At 44.1% G+C, this 14,600-nt stretch overlaps 1 protein-coding gene across 2 annotated transcripts in view; it reads left to right on the top strand.

The window, feature by feature from the left end:
* LOC146043030 (uncharacterized) overlaps positions 1–14,600 on the top strand; it is a 142,974-nt gene that overhangs the window by 37,819 nt on the left and 90,555 nt on the right. For both annotated transcript variants that reach the window (XM_083163397.1, XM_083163396.1), the window contains exons 2-3: positions 5,963–6,037; positions 9,808–9,857. In XM_083163397.1, coding sequence (XP_083019523.1) covers positions 5,963–6,037; positions 9,808–9,857 — 125 coding nt within the window. The remainder of the gene's footprint in view (positions 1–5,962; positions 6,038–9,807; positions 9,858–14,600) is intronic.

Here is a 14,600-nt window from a genome sequence, read left to right as displayed (position 1 = left end):
ATATATATATATATATATATATATATATATATATATATATATATATATATATATATATATATATGCATCAAAATTCTGAAGAACTTGTATTCATTCTATTTTGTCCTAGGTGTCAGTCCTGATTGTTTTTTTTTTGGATGGTTTTGACTGAAAACGCTCAAAGTGGGCATCCCAGCCCTGGTGTGGTCAGAAGTATGGTTATACACTGGGTTAACATAAAGTCAGATGCATGTACACAACAGGCATTAATAATACCCCTTTTACACCGCCTCAAAACCCTGGGTCTTTGGCGGGTCAGACCCGGGTCAGTGGCGGTCTAAATGGGACATGCCGTGTCCCTTTACACGGGACTTCTACCCAGGTCCTGACCTGGGTAGAGGGTGGTGTAATGGGTACGCCGGGTCATCCGACCCGGCTTCCATTTACATCAATGGGGGACCTACAACCTGCGGACCACAGTGTCCGCAGGTTGGACGGGGGTCACAGACAGCCTGCGCTGCTGTCTGCTATACGCTGCACAACGCAGCGGTGGCAGCGAAGGAGGTGAATGGATGCCTGTGTGTGGCATCCATTCACCTCCCGGACGACGTCGGGGGCTGGGGGCAGTCCTGCAGATTACCTTAGTGCTGGGCGTTTCCACCAGCGCAGCCATCCGGCGGCGGCGATCGTCGCTTGGAGATGATGTAATCTCCAAGTGGAGGCTCAGGAACCTCCTGCTTCGGCATGGGGGCCGGTGTACAAGGGACCAAACGCTGGGTCACACCCGGCTTGTAGCTGGGTCTAAAAACCCGGGTGCGACCTGGCGGTTTGGTATAAAAGTGGTATTGGTGTTAATTCTAGCACCCGCTACCTTTGAAAACCCATGCAGTTCCTCTGCCTTGCCTGGAGTGTCGCTGTCTGCTGTGGTGTTTCTATCACAAGTCTGGTTTGCATATCAGTGCTGATATACTGACCACACTGTGCTAGAAGCACTACAGCAGACAGCGACACCCCAGGCAGGGAAGAGGAACTGCATGGGTTTTCAAAGATAGCGGGTGCTAGAATGAACACTAGTCATGATATTGCAGCTGTGTGCAACTCAGAATAAGCCGCTTTGTATACTCAGAAAATGAACTGTTCATTGTTCAGGAAAAAAACAGTTTTAGCTGGAAACTCCCTGACTTGTAAAATTCAGAAATGTATCATTCCAGAGATTTGTCATATGGTCCTGATTTCTCCACGTTCTTTTCCTCCTTCCCATCAGGCTGACTACAGCAGGTTTCATGTGGTCTGCGACTGCAATATGTAGTTCAACTCATTGCGGGCTGTGTAAAGGAGGGATTTAAGTCCAAAATGTTACAGTTCACATCACCCAAAAGCTATTTCCTCACGTGCAGCAGCCTGTAGACTTATCTGGCGGTTGTTTAGTCAGAAGCATGTCCACCTTGGGCACGTATCCATGCATTCTTTTTTTTTTTTTTGTAGATATTGGCATAGCTTTTTAAGCAAGTGCAGAAATCCAGTATTTGCAGTCTAACCTTGGCACAGTGTTACTTGGCATGAGATACTGCTACCTTGTGCTATATAGGTTATATGACTGAACATTTTGTTTTCTCCAGTATTTTATTCTATTTCTCAGAGTTACAAATTCTTATGTTGTATCCTGTTCAAGTCGGGGTCCGGCAGAAAGCGCAGCGGGGAGCCCAGCATCTGCCCGCGGCTAGGCTGTGCAGTAGGGGTCCCGTCACTTACCCATCCGGACGCTCTGTCTTCTCCGTCTGGGCTGGTGTCCGGCAGGCTGAGTGTTTCGCGTCGGTGTCCTCCACTTCCTCACCTGACTGTGCTCTCACCTCCCGGTGGGAGCGCCGCCATTTTGTGGGAGTCTATTAATCCTAGTTTTGTTAGTCCTGTATTTGGGCACTGCCATCTTCCTGGAGTCTAGTGACTCCTTCCTGTTATTTTAGGCTAATTTTCCTTGCAAACCCTTCCTCCCTGCCTGAGTCAAACCACAGGCAGGGGTGAGTATTTAGGCTGGCTCCCAGTATGTGCACTTGCTGGTGCAACTTCTTTCGCAGTCCCACTGTGTTGTCAGTTCCTAGCTCCTCCATTGTGGTCTACAGGCCTTGTGTGCTAGCTCGCTGTGAGTTATCCAGTTCTATTCTCTACATTCCCATTTTCGGTCCAGTCCCCTAGTGAATTATCCAGTTCCATCGCTACATTCCCGATCCCGGTCCAGTTATCTGGGGAAACATCCAATTTAATTTAGATAATCCCGTCTCCGGTCCAGTCATCTGGTAAATCATCCGGTTCCACTACTACAATCCCGTCTCCAGTCCAGTCATCTGGTAAATCATCCGGTTCCACTACTACAATCCCATCTCCAGTCCAGTCATCTGGTAAATCATCCGGTTCCACTACTACAATCCCATCTCCAGTCCAGTCATCTGGTAAATCATCCGGTTCCACTATTACAATCCCATCTCCAGTCCAGTCATCTGGTAAATCATCCGGTTCCACTACTACAATCCTGTCTCCGGTCCAGTCATCTGGTAAATCATCCGGTTCCACTATTACAATCCCATCTCCAGTCCAGTCATCTGGTAAATCATCCGGTTCCACTATTACAATCCCATCTCCGGTCCAGTCATCTGGTAAATCATCCGGTTCCACTATTACAATCCCATCTCCAGTCCAGTCATCTGGTAAATCATCCGGTTCCACTACTACAATCCTGTCTCCGGTCCAGTCATCTGGTAAATCATCCGGTTCCACTATTACAATCCCATCTCCAGTCCAGTCATCTGGTAAATCATCCGGTTCCACTATTACAATCCCATCTCCGGTCCAGTCATCTGGTAAATCATCCGGTTCCACTACTACAATCCCTTCTCCGGTGCAGTAATCTGGTAAATCATCCGGTTCCACTACTACAATCCCTTCTCTGGTCCAGTCATCTGGTAAATCATCCGGTTCCACTACTACAATCCAGTCTCCGGTCCAGTCATCTGGTAAATCATCCGGTTCCACTACTACAATCCCTTCTCCGGCCAGTCATCTGGTAAATCATCCGGTTCCACTACTACAATCCCTTCTCCGGTCCAGTCATCTGGTAAATCATCCGGTTCCACTACTACAATCCCTTCTCCGGTCCAGTCATCTGGTAAATCATCCGGTTCCACTACTACAATCCCTTCTCCGGTCCAGTCATCTGGTAAATCATCCGGTTCCACTACTACAATCCCGTCTCCGGTCCAGTCATCTGGTAAATCATCCGGTTCCACTATTACAATCCCATCTCCGGTCCAGTAATCTGGTAAATCATCCGGTTCCACTACTACAATCCCTTCTCTGGTCCAGTCATCTGGTAAATCATCCGGTTCCACTACTACAATCCAGTCTCCGGTCCAGTCATCTGGTAAATCATCCGGTTCCACTACTACAATCCAGTCTCCGGTCCAGTCATCTGGTAAATCATCCGGTTCCACTACTACAATCCCTTCTCCGGCCAGTCATCTGGTAAATCATCCAGTTCCACTACTACAATCCCTTCTCCGGTCCAGTCATCTGGTAAATCATCCAGTTCCACTACTACAATCCCTTCTCCGGTCCAGTCATCTGGTAAATCATCCAGTTCCACTATTACAATCCCATCTCCAGTCCAGTAATCTGGTAAATCATCCGGTTCCACTACTACAATCCCGTCTCCGGTCCAGTCATCTGGTAAATCATCCGATTCCACTACTACATTCCACTCTGATACTAGTCGGAATAGTATCCGGCTCCTCTTCTCTGAATTGCTCTATCCTACAGTACTTTCATAGAAATTACATAGTATCCGGTAACCTGTGCAGAGGGCTGCGACCTGCTCACTGGACGCCGACAAGACCACACTCCATATCTGCAGCTCCAGCGACTGACCTATTGAACTTGAGCTACAGTTGGAGCCACCCTCATCTAGCTTGCCCATGGCGTTTGTCCCACCAACTCGCCACAGCGCGCTTAATCGGGCAAAAAGTCACACATCATGGCGTATGGCATTACAGTATGAGTGCAATACCAGGGATCGTCCACCAAATGCCGCTTTTAAAAATCACCACTGCGCATGCGTCCGATGTCTAAGGCAATGCTACAGAGAAATAATCTGCATTGCGCGTGCATGAAGTCTCCATTGAAATTCACTAAAAGAACTATTGTAAAATACTGCATAGATACGCTATTTATAACACGATGAGTGTGAATACAGTATGGTCAAAGTACTGTACATACTGTAGGCCAGACTCTGGTGAACAAAATGGTTACACTTGTGAGGACGCTGCTGTACGTGCATCTCATTACGCTACACTGGATAAACAGTATGAATGACCTACAGTATTGGCCGGCCCACCAGAGCGATTTGTGCGCCGAGACTGGAACGCATGAGTGTCTCACATGTTCACACGGGGTGCGCAAGCGTCTCACACGCACAATTCTCAGCAAGCTTCAGCGCTCCGAGTTGGGCTCCCATCTGTATAGTCTGCAGCAATGGTGACTCTGCACAAGTCTTTTAAGATAGTGTAGCAGCGCTGCTGACACTGGCCCAGATGCTGCAGTGAAAAACCTGCCGCGGTGCTTTCTATGCCGCTATCCCTGTGTAAACTGCGTCTCTACTGTGGTCCCACACAAAGGGGTATCTGTATACATATTGGGGGTTATTCTGGTTGAACCCACCCTGCAAATGGTGGTATGTCCCCCCTCCCCCTTCGCACGCCAGGTTCATTTGCCCAACTTGTGAATGGATGTTTTACAGGCTGGGCCGAGCCTCCCACATCTTTCGATTGGTCGCTGATCATCGAAAGATGTGGTGCGTGCACACATATCAAAAAGTTACTCTCCGGTCACTGAGGTGCGTGCACATTTGGAAGGAAATAGGTGGGCAGCTGTCATCCGGTGATGTCATCTGGCCGCCCATCTCACGGGGTGATTACCATGGGAACGCCCAGCGTTTATCTTAAACATCCATTCGCAGCTTGCGTGCGAGGAGTAAATTACTCGATGGTCGCGGATACATCAAATCTTTTCTACTCGCAGACCTAAGACCCTGTGAGGGAATCCAATGGGCAGATGACATCAGCTTCCCGCACCTGCGTTTTCATGGGCGCTACTGCTCATCTCTGCCCCCTGCCCGCAGTGCTGTGTGTGTGTGCGGCCGGCGAATAGTCAATTCACCGTGATCGATCGCACCAAGTGGCTGCACATGCGCAGAAAAGAATGTGCAGTCGCCAAACATCGCTTGCGAATTTGCCGCAGTGAGCGCCAACCAGAATAACCTCCTATATCAGCACTAGGGTGGCCAATCCTGGGATCGGCGGGATCCTGGGATTTGGCCCCAAAATGTCTGGGATTTCAGGATTAGACTGCGCATGTGCAGTCTAATGCCAGGCAACATCTGAGCAGCCGCTCGGACGCTGCCCGGCTGTTCCCGACCCGGTGTGTGGCCTGCGCAGTGTGATTCGGTCATAGGTCACGCTGCGCAGGCCGCAGCGTGGAATCCCCAGAAGACGCTCGCCGGCGGGCCTATACCAGCCTCATGCGCCATACCCGATGTGCCTCCCAGCCGCCCGCGTCATTTCCGATGCCTGCCTTCGCACCACTGCCGCCTGCCCCCCTCCACAGCTCCCAAAAAGTAAGTTATGTGGGGGTACAGCGGAAATTTTCTTTTAGGGATGCCAATCCTGGGATTGAAAAAATGCCCCGGGATTGGCATCCCTAATCAGCACGTTATGGCGAAAAGGCTGGAACTAGGATTTTTGTTTTCTTGGTCAAAGCAGTGATTTGGCTCTGTTCTCTGCATATATGGATCCAGCCCCTGGGGATTGTGACACCTTAGCCCCCCCACCCAGATTTGTCCCTATCCTGGGAGCTATAGTTTAACAGATCCTAACAGCTTGATTGTCCTTTCCAATTGTCACAATCTAACAATTCCCTTTTTTTTTTCTTTGTTAAGTGGTGTACGAGCATCGGTCAAGGCTGGAACGTTCTTTACAGAAAGAAAAAGGTGAACACAAAAAGACAAAAGAAGGTCAGTGTTGGCAGTGTTTTTTTTATTTTTTTTAGAGGGGTTCCTATATCAGGAAAGTATTGGGGCAATGCCTTGTTCTCCTGATACCTGGGTTTTGGGATCAACAAAATCCAACTTACTTGAAATTCTCTATTTACTGATTATATCAGCATTGGCCCCTTATACAAGCCTAAACTTAAGGTGCAGAACTTGATCTAGTCTATTCCAGAATATTCGGAAACTTTAGGGTGACCCCCTTTTTACTTTTAACAGCTGAGAGCAGGTTCTTTTTAAAATAGTCTATTACTATTACCCATTTATTTTTTACTAGCTGAAGAACCCAGCGTTGCCCGGGATATTAAGAATGTTTGATAACAAAAATCAATTTAAATATTAAACCAACAGTATAAATAACATTTAGTTTTGTTAATTTACTTTAAACCGCAGCACATTATGCATCTCCTGATATATTTGGTGCTGCTGTGGGACCCTGCTACTGCCACTATTGAACTCTGTGTTTGGGTTCGTGCTCTCTCCATTCCCCTTCCTTCCATCATGTCACTATCCCTGACGCATGCAGCCCTGTCATCACCGACATATAACTCATCTCCTGATATACTCTGTGCTGCTGGGGACCCTGCTCCTCCCACTATATAACTCTCAGTCTGTGGCTTCCTGCTGCCTCCATTCCCCTCCTCACATCATGTCACTGTCCCTGACACATGCAGCCCTGTCCTCACTGACACATCACTCATCTCCTGATATACTCTGTGCTGCTGGGGACCCTGCTCCTCCCACTATATAACTCTCAGTCTGTGACTTCCTGCTGCCTCCATTCCCCTCCTCACATCATGTCACATGCAGCCCTGTCCTCACTGACACATCACTCATCTCCTGATATACTCTGTGCTGCTGGGGACCCTGCTCCTCCCACTATATAACTCTCAGTCTGTGGCTTCCTGCTGCCCCATTCCCATCCTCACATCATGTCCTGATATAGTCTGTACTGCTAATCCACCCCTAGGGGTGTGTCACCCACACAGTATTTGTTCACAGATTGTAAGTAATATGTGTACCAAGTTTAGTGCAAATTGCTTCAGTCATTTGAGTTATGCCGGACATACACATATGAGTGTACATCAAAAAATTGTGGTTTTGAATTATTAAAAAAATGAACCATAATTTTGATTTGAATCATTTTTTAGTTTCCTCGCCCATGTTTGAATGTACTCGTAAAACGCTCTTACCTTGTGCACTGTGGATTTAAATCCTGCACTTTCCTCTTTAATATAATTGTCTCACTCACTGTAAATGTGTCTGGTTCTGTCCCGTTCACTTATTTTCTTGTGTCACTGGAAGCTATGACAATAATCGGGCAGGTTTTTTTTAAATTTGAAATCTTGAATAAGGCACCTTGGTAGTAGCACAGCTTGGCTGGGCTAGATATTCCATATATATATATATATATATATATATATATATATATATATATATATATATATATATATATATATATATATATATATATATATATATATATATATATATATATATATATATATATAATTTGTCCAGAGTGCGCTCTAGTGGTACCACCTAGCCAAGAAGGGTATAAAGTCCCAAATTGATGTGATCCTGCAGTCACTTATATTCAGATGGAGTGTTCATAAACTTTAAAATAACACTGAAGACTTCGAATGTAAAAAGTAGTTCTTTATTAGAAGCCCAACGCGTTTCGTCTACACGACTTCATCAGGGGCAAAGGCATGGCCTGGTATGGCCAGAAATCCAGACAAAGGCAAAAAATGGGAGTGTCCCTTTACACGTACAGTTAAAATCAGTGTGGGTGGGTATGGGAACTTAGCGCCAAGGGTAATAAATCCAAATATAACTCCTTCAGAGGAAATATATAACCAAAGGGGTGGGATCCAAGGTGTGGGTTTAACCCACAGACTAGAGGAAAAAGACTTCCTTTCTCACAATCAGCAAAATAAAATCAAATACGATAGAATCCGCAGCAGGCGAATATGGATGCTTACTCCACTGATCCTGGTCTGCAGTGGAGTAAGCATCCATATTCGCTTGCTGCGGATTCTATCGTATTTGATTTTATTTTGCTGAACAATAAAGTTTTGAAACGTTGATCGAACCTCTGTGGCAGCATATCGTTGATTGTTTGACTGATCGTGAGTGCCGCACCTTCGTTTGTATATCACAGCAAGTCCCTGCAGTGAAGGCACCGATTGCTGAGAGGTACTGTTACTGGGAGTGCCGGACCGTCATATATATATATATATATACTGCTCTGCTGGCCTGGGAAGTGTCGCAGAGGTGATCGCTTCAGCAGAAGTAGTTCTAGGATCAGGAAGACCTTTCTTGTCCTGCTGTCAATATGCCTCTGGTGTTATATTAGCAACATGTGCAAATCTATGTATGTGTCCGGAACTACATCCCCAAGCAGCAGCCGAATTTATAAGTGTCCATTTGACTGCTAGAACTGCAATTATATTTTGCTCCATACTTTTCCATGTTTCTAGATGGGAACTTGATCCTATTTCATCTGATTTGTACTGTATAAAATCATAAATTGTGTGTCCGATGCATATGCACAAATCTTACTACCTACCCTACACATTCACCAATGGCTCAGGCTTTTATTTGGATTGTTACTGTCAGCTACAAATTGTAGGATTGAAGCCCACTGCACTTACCAATCACTCCATGCAGTCATTGTGTCAGATTTGACTTTTCACCGCAGTTTTCTGTTGCGTCCTCTTGATCGCTGCATCATAATAGTGCCCATCACAGACCTATACAATACAGAGCTTTTCAGTCACCTGTGGAATTCTTATTGCACTATCGCTGGTCTGTCCTGCTGGGATCCTCACATACCTCCCCTATACCAGAGACTCTCTCGGTGCTAACCTGCCTTACAAAGCACGCCTTGAATTCTCCAGTATGTCCCCGGGCACTCTCCGTAGTTTCCTGTACTGATCAGAACTGCTCTTATCTAGCAACTGTACATTGTGCACTATCCAATATCTGTGCTTGTTGTGTTCAATAAACAAGTTCCATTTCATAATCTCTGTGGAGAAACATCCAAGTTTCCATCATACAGGCTCTACACCTAGCTGAGCGTCTGGCCCATCTCCAAAGCCATACAATTCACCCACACACTGGAAGCCACTTGGTATTGGAAACATCACGGCCGCATTAAATAGTGTCCGTAGCCAAATGTTTTAATGGGCTTCTTGTAGATGGGACACACCTTGTAAAGTGGTGCAGAGGAAACTGGTGGTGTCGACCATGCTGTCTTGCTCGATGCTTCCATATGCATATAGTATCGTCTAAAAAAAAAAAAGAAAGCTGACGTACAGTAGCATTGGTTGCAGTGTTTTTGCAGTAATGTGGCCAAAACGCCATCTGCGCAGTCAGTGATTACACGTACTATGGATTTTTAATCTCCAAAAAGCTTCTCGTATAAGTGCAATAAAACCAGTTGTATAGTGTTGTATCTGCATGTTTCCATACACCATAGCGTTTTCCTCTGATTTGCGTATGCTACATGTTATTGAGAGGTGGTCCTTTAGATACCACGGACGTTGTGTTAGATACCACGGACGTTGTGCTACACACGGTTTGTTACATTTCATGCAGAACTTACAACTTGTTTTATCTGGACAGTTGCACTGATCTCGGCTGCATTTCGTTACTTATCGTCAGTCCTTTCATGGAACGTTCTGCGTGAATGTGTGTGTGATCACTTTCTTGTTTGTTTCCTCTCTCTACAGATTATTTAGTCTATAAATTAGAGGCTCAGGAGGCATTGAACAAAGAGAAGGTAAGCGGTTCATCTGGCAGATGTGGCAGCTGGAGACAATGTGGCTGGGGGTTGTAGAGGTCACATACTTTTGGGGCCTACACACGTAGCGATAAAGGGCTATTTTCTAATTGATTTGACTAGATCACTTGGAAATTTAACACACATCGCCGTGTGTGTAGGGCCCATGGTGATAGCGATGTGCTTTGCTAGTGCTGGGAGATGTATAACCAGCATGCTGTATATATCTAGTCAGATCGCACAGCCAGAGACTGCAAATCGCCCGTCTTGTGGGTGATGGCGATCGGCATTAACTTGCTTAACTCATCTCTCCCATAATTAATCGCTGGGGCACATCACTGGCACTTTGTGAGCGATCTAGAGGTGCATACACACTGTACACTTTTTTTTTTTTTTTTGACCAATTTGGTTGAAAGACATTTCCATTGAACCCAGTGTCCTGGACGAAAGATGTTGATGAAAGATATTGACGACAGACGAAAGATCTAGCTATAGTTTATAGGCTCTTATTGAAAGATATCCAAATTGAGCTGCATGCACAGTTGATGAACAATCTTGATGAACAACTGGCGGGTACGTGCATCATCATCCGTCGTTCGTCTGTCGTCAATATCTTTCGTCCACATCTTTCGTCCAGGAGACTGGGTTCAATGGAAATGTCTTTCAACCAAATTGGTCAAAAAAATTGTACAGTGTGTACCTGTGTATTCGATACTAATCAGCCTGCAGACATTTATATAAAGGTACAATCTACCTGCACTGGGTGCTATGGTGATTTTATTGCAGGTTTCACAATGACATTGGGTTAATAAAATTCCTCAAATTCATTCAAGTCAGATTTTGTAAGTAATTTTCTAGGATCTGACTATATATATATATATATATATATATATATATATATATATATATATATATATATATATATATATATATATATATATATATATATATATATATATATATATATATTTGTAAGCAAATAACAGGCGTCACTCGGGGGCTTCGTGTAAAAGATATATTCAAAGCAGTGTAACGGTCAACGCCGTTTCGGATAAACCGTCTTCAGGACCACACAATGTGCAAATAAACATGAAATACATTTATACTTACAGAGTCAGATACAGCAGCGTGGCATCTCCCTCCGAGCGGCTTCCGCCGGTGACTCCTCCCTGACGTCATCAGGTGGTGTCCTGCCGCAAGGTACTGGCAGCGGAGGATGCCCATACTGCTGTAATAGAAAAAAGTGCAGCAAAACATTATAATATGCAATAAGAATAAAAAAGTGTATCATATGAGTGAACACAAGTGAAAATTGATAAAGAAATGGAAATGTTAAAAACAAGCGCTGTGTGTTTCATGGCTAATGATATAATCCATAATGCAAATGTCCACCAGGTGTCAGTGTGGTCCCCTATCGTAAGAAAGGACCAGACTGTGAAAAATGTATAAAATAATCTATAAATCTATTGGTAGACATAGTCATCAGTGATCATCATCAGTCGAACTGTGAGTTTACATTTGTGACATATATATATATTCAATTCATAATATTGATACAAAAAGCAATAATTTAAGAACAATTCATGTACGCTGAAATGTGGTCCCAAGAGTTATAATTAATGGGCCTCTACAAAAAACATCCTAGATTATAACATTCATTAAGACCCCCCGGGGCTATGGTTCCCAACCTGTGGATCCATTTGTTCTCTAATTGAAGGAGCCGTTTGCCCCTATTTCCACCCCTCGAATTTTCTGGGATATGGTCAATGAGTTGGAATTTTAAATTGGCCATAGTGTGACGGGCCATGACAAAATGCCTGGCCACTGTCTGATCACTCTGGCCCTTTTCAAGTGCCTTGCGTATGGCTGCCCTGTGGTTGGCCATTCGTTCCTTGATGGTACCTATGGTTTTGCCAATATAGCTCAAACCACAGGGACAGGTCACCATATATATAATGAACTTCGTTGAGCAAGTGAGTATATATTTAATGGGGATGTTTTTCCCTGATTGGGGGTGTCTAAAGGTGCGACCTGGAGTCATGTATCGACATGTCAGACATCCAGTGCATCGATAGCATCCATTAGGTCTGGACAAAAAATGATGAATGGGTGTACTTGAGGATAAACAACTTTTTGAACAGCCAATCTGGTTAGCAATTGTTGGACCCCGTAAGTAAGCGGTCTGCAACTTGGTATTGTTGAGACTGGGTAAAGCGGGATCTGTAGATACTATCGGCCAGAACTTTTTAACCCTTTTAACAATTCCCGGGGTTTTGTTATTGAAATGAGTTACCCAGGTAAAGCACTTCTCTTGTTGACTCTCATTTTTTCTACTGGTTTTAAGGAGATCATCTCTGGACATGGTCTTGGCCTTCATCATGGCCTGCATTAGTAGATCATATGGGTACCCCCTTTGTAGAAATTTGTCACACATAGCTTCTAGTTGCAAATCTCGTGTGAGGCTATCATTGTTAATTCTACACACCCTTAAAAATTGGGAGTAGGGTAAACTCCTTACTGTAGCCCTTGGGTGGAAACTCTGGAAATGTAAAAGCATATTTCTATCGGTTTCCTTGGAAAACAATTCGGTGCTTAATTTATTGCCCTTTTTGGTTATTCTCACATCCAAGAAGTCTAATTGGCTATCACTAATGGTGAATGTGAATTTGGCTGGACACACCGAAGCATTGTGTTCAAGAAGTAAGTTTACCAGTTGGTCTCTTTCACCGGTCCAGAACAAAATCAAGTCATCGATATAACGATAATAGAATATGGCATGTTTCTTAAACAATTCATTATTCAGAAAGCAGTCAGTTTCCACCTGGAACATAAATGCGTTAGCATAGACCGGAGCAGCTGGAGATCCCATGGCACACCCAGAAGTTTGAACAAAAAACTTGTTGTCGAACAAAAAAATATTGTGAGTAAGTACAAACTCCAGAAGTTTAAGAAAAAAACTGATGTCAGGACCAGTATATAATGGGTTGTGTGCCATGAGATCTGCAGCTGCCCTCAAGCCCAGTGCATGCGGAATGCATGTGTATAAACTCGAGACACCAATGTAAAATTTGACGATTTCGACTGGATGGTGGATACTTTCAAAATAAATCGTAAACTCAGATTAAAAGAATATTTCGACCAGAAGGCCCCTGCACAAAATGAGACAGCATCCATTGATCCTATCATACAGCAGCTAAAACCCAAAAGCACATTTGACCCGTTAAGCAACAATTCCTCCCTGAAGACATTTGGAAGAATTTTGGAGGACTCTAGCCAACATGTCCAAGGTTCCTCTAAACCTAATTTAAACAAGCATGAGCTGGCGGCCTTAAAGAGCCTCAGAGAAAAAGATACCATCATCATCTCTAAGGCTGATAAAGGAGGAGCCATTGTGGTCCTGAATAAAGAGGATTATAAGATGGAATGTGAGCGTCTTCTATCAGATACATCCACATATGCTCTACTAGAAAGAAATCCCATTATGGAACATCAGCAGGAATTGGAACAACTATTGGACAGTGCTATTGAGTCCCACATCATTGCTCCAGAGGTCAAACCTGCTCTACTTAAGAAAGACACTCTCATACCCTATTTTTATGTACTGCCTAAATTACATAAGAATCCCCAAAAGCCACCGGGAAGACCGATTATAGCAGCAGAGGGCTCCTTATGTGAACAAGTTGCAAGATACATTGATTTCTATCTCCAATCATGTGTTCAAGGGACCTCTACTTATTTGAAGGACACAACATCTCTGCTATTAAAATTAAATGCTTTAGGAGACATTCCAGAACATACTTTACTGGTTGGAATTGATGTCTCGAGTTTATACACATGCATTCCGCATGCACTGGGCTTGAGGGCAGCTGCAGATCTCATGGCACACAACCCATTATATACTGGTCCTGACATCAGTTTTTTTCTTAAACTTCTGGAGTTTGTACTTACTCACAATATTTTTTTGTTCGGCAACAAGTTTTTTGTTCAAACTTCTGGGTGTGCCATGGGATCTCCAGCTGCTCCGGTCTATGCTAACGCATTTATGTTCCAGGTGGAAACTGACTGCTTTCTGAATAATGAATTGTTTAAGAAACATGCCATATTCTATTATCGTTATATCGATGACTTGATTTTGTTCTGGACCGGTGAAAGAGACCAACTGGTAAACTTACTTCTTGAACACAATGCTTCGGTGTGTCCAGCCAAATTCACATTCACCATTAGTGATAGCCAATTAGACTTCTTGGATGTGAGAATAACCAAAAAGGGCAATAAATTAAGCACCGAATTGTTTTCCAAGGAAACCGATAGAAATATGCTTTTACATTTCCAGAGTTTCCACCCAAGGGCTACAGTAAGGAGTTTACCCTACTCCCAATTTTTAAGGGTGTGTAGAATTAACAATGATAGCCTCACACGAGATTTGCAACTAGAAGCTATGTGTGACAAATTTCTACAAAGGGGGTACCCATATGATCTACTAATGCAGGCCATGATGAAGGCCAAGACCATGTCCAGAGATGATCTCCTTAAAACCAGTAGAAAAAATGAGAGTCAACAAGAGAAGTGCTTTACCTGGGTAACTCATTTCAATAACAAAACCCCGGGAATTGTTAAAAGGGTTAAAAAGTTCTGGCCGATAGTATCTACAGATCCCGCTTTACCCAGTCTCAACAATACCAAGTTGCAGACCGCTTACTTACGGGGTCCAACAATTGCTAACCAGATTGGCTGTTCAAAAAG

This window comes from Crinia signifera, chromosome 19 (genome assembly GCF_055691185.1).
Source record: "Crinia signifera chromosome 19, ASM5569118v1, whole genome shotgun sequence".
Classification (NCBI taxonomy): Eukaryota; Metazoa; Chordata; class Amphibia; order Anura; family Myobatrachidae; genus Crinia; species Crinia signifera.
Note: the sequence above shows the minus strand (reverse complement) of the source record. Positions and strands in the feature narration are given on the sequence as shown.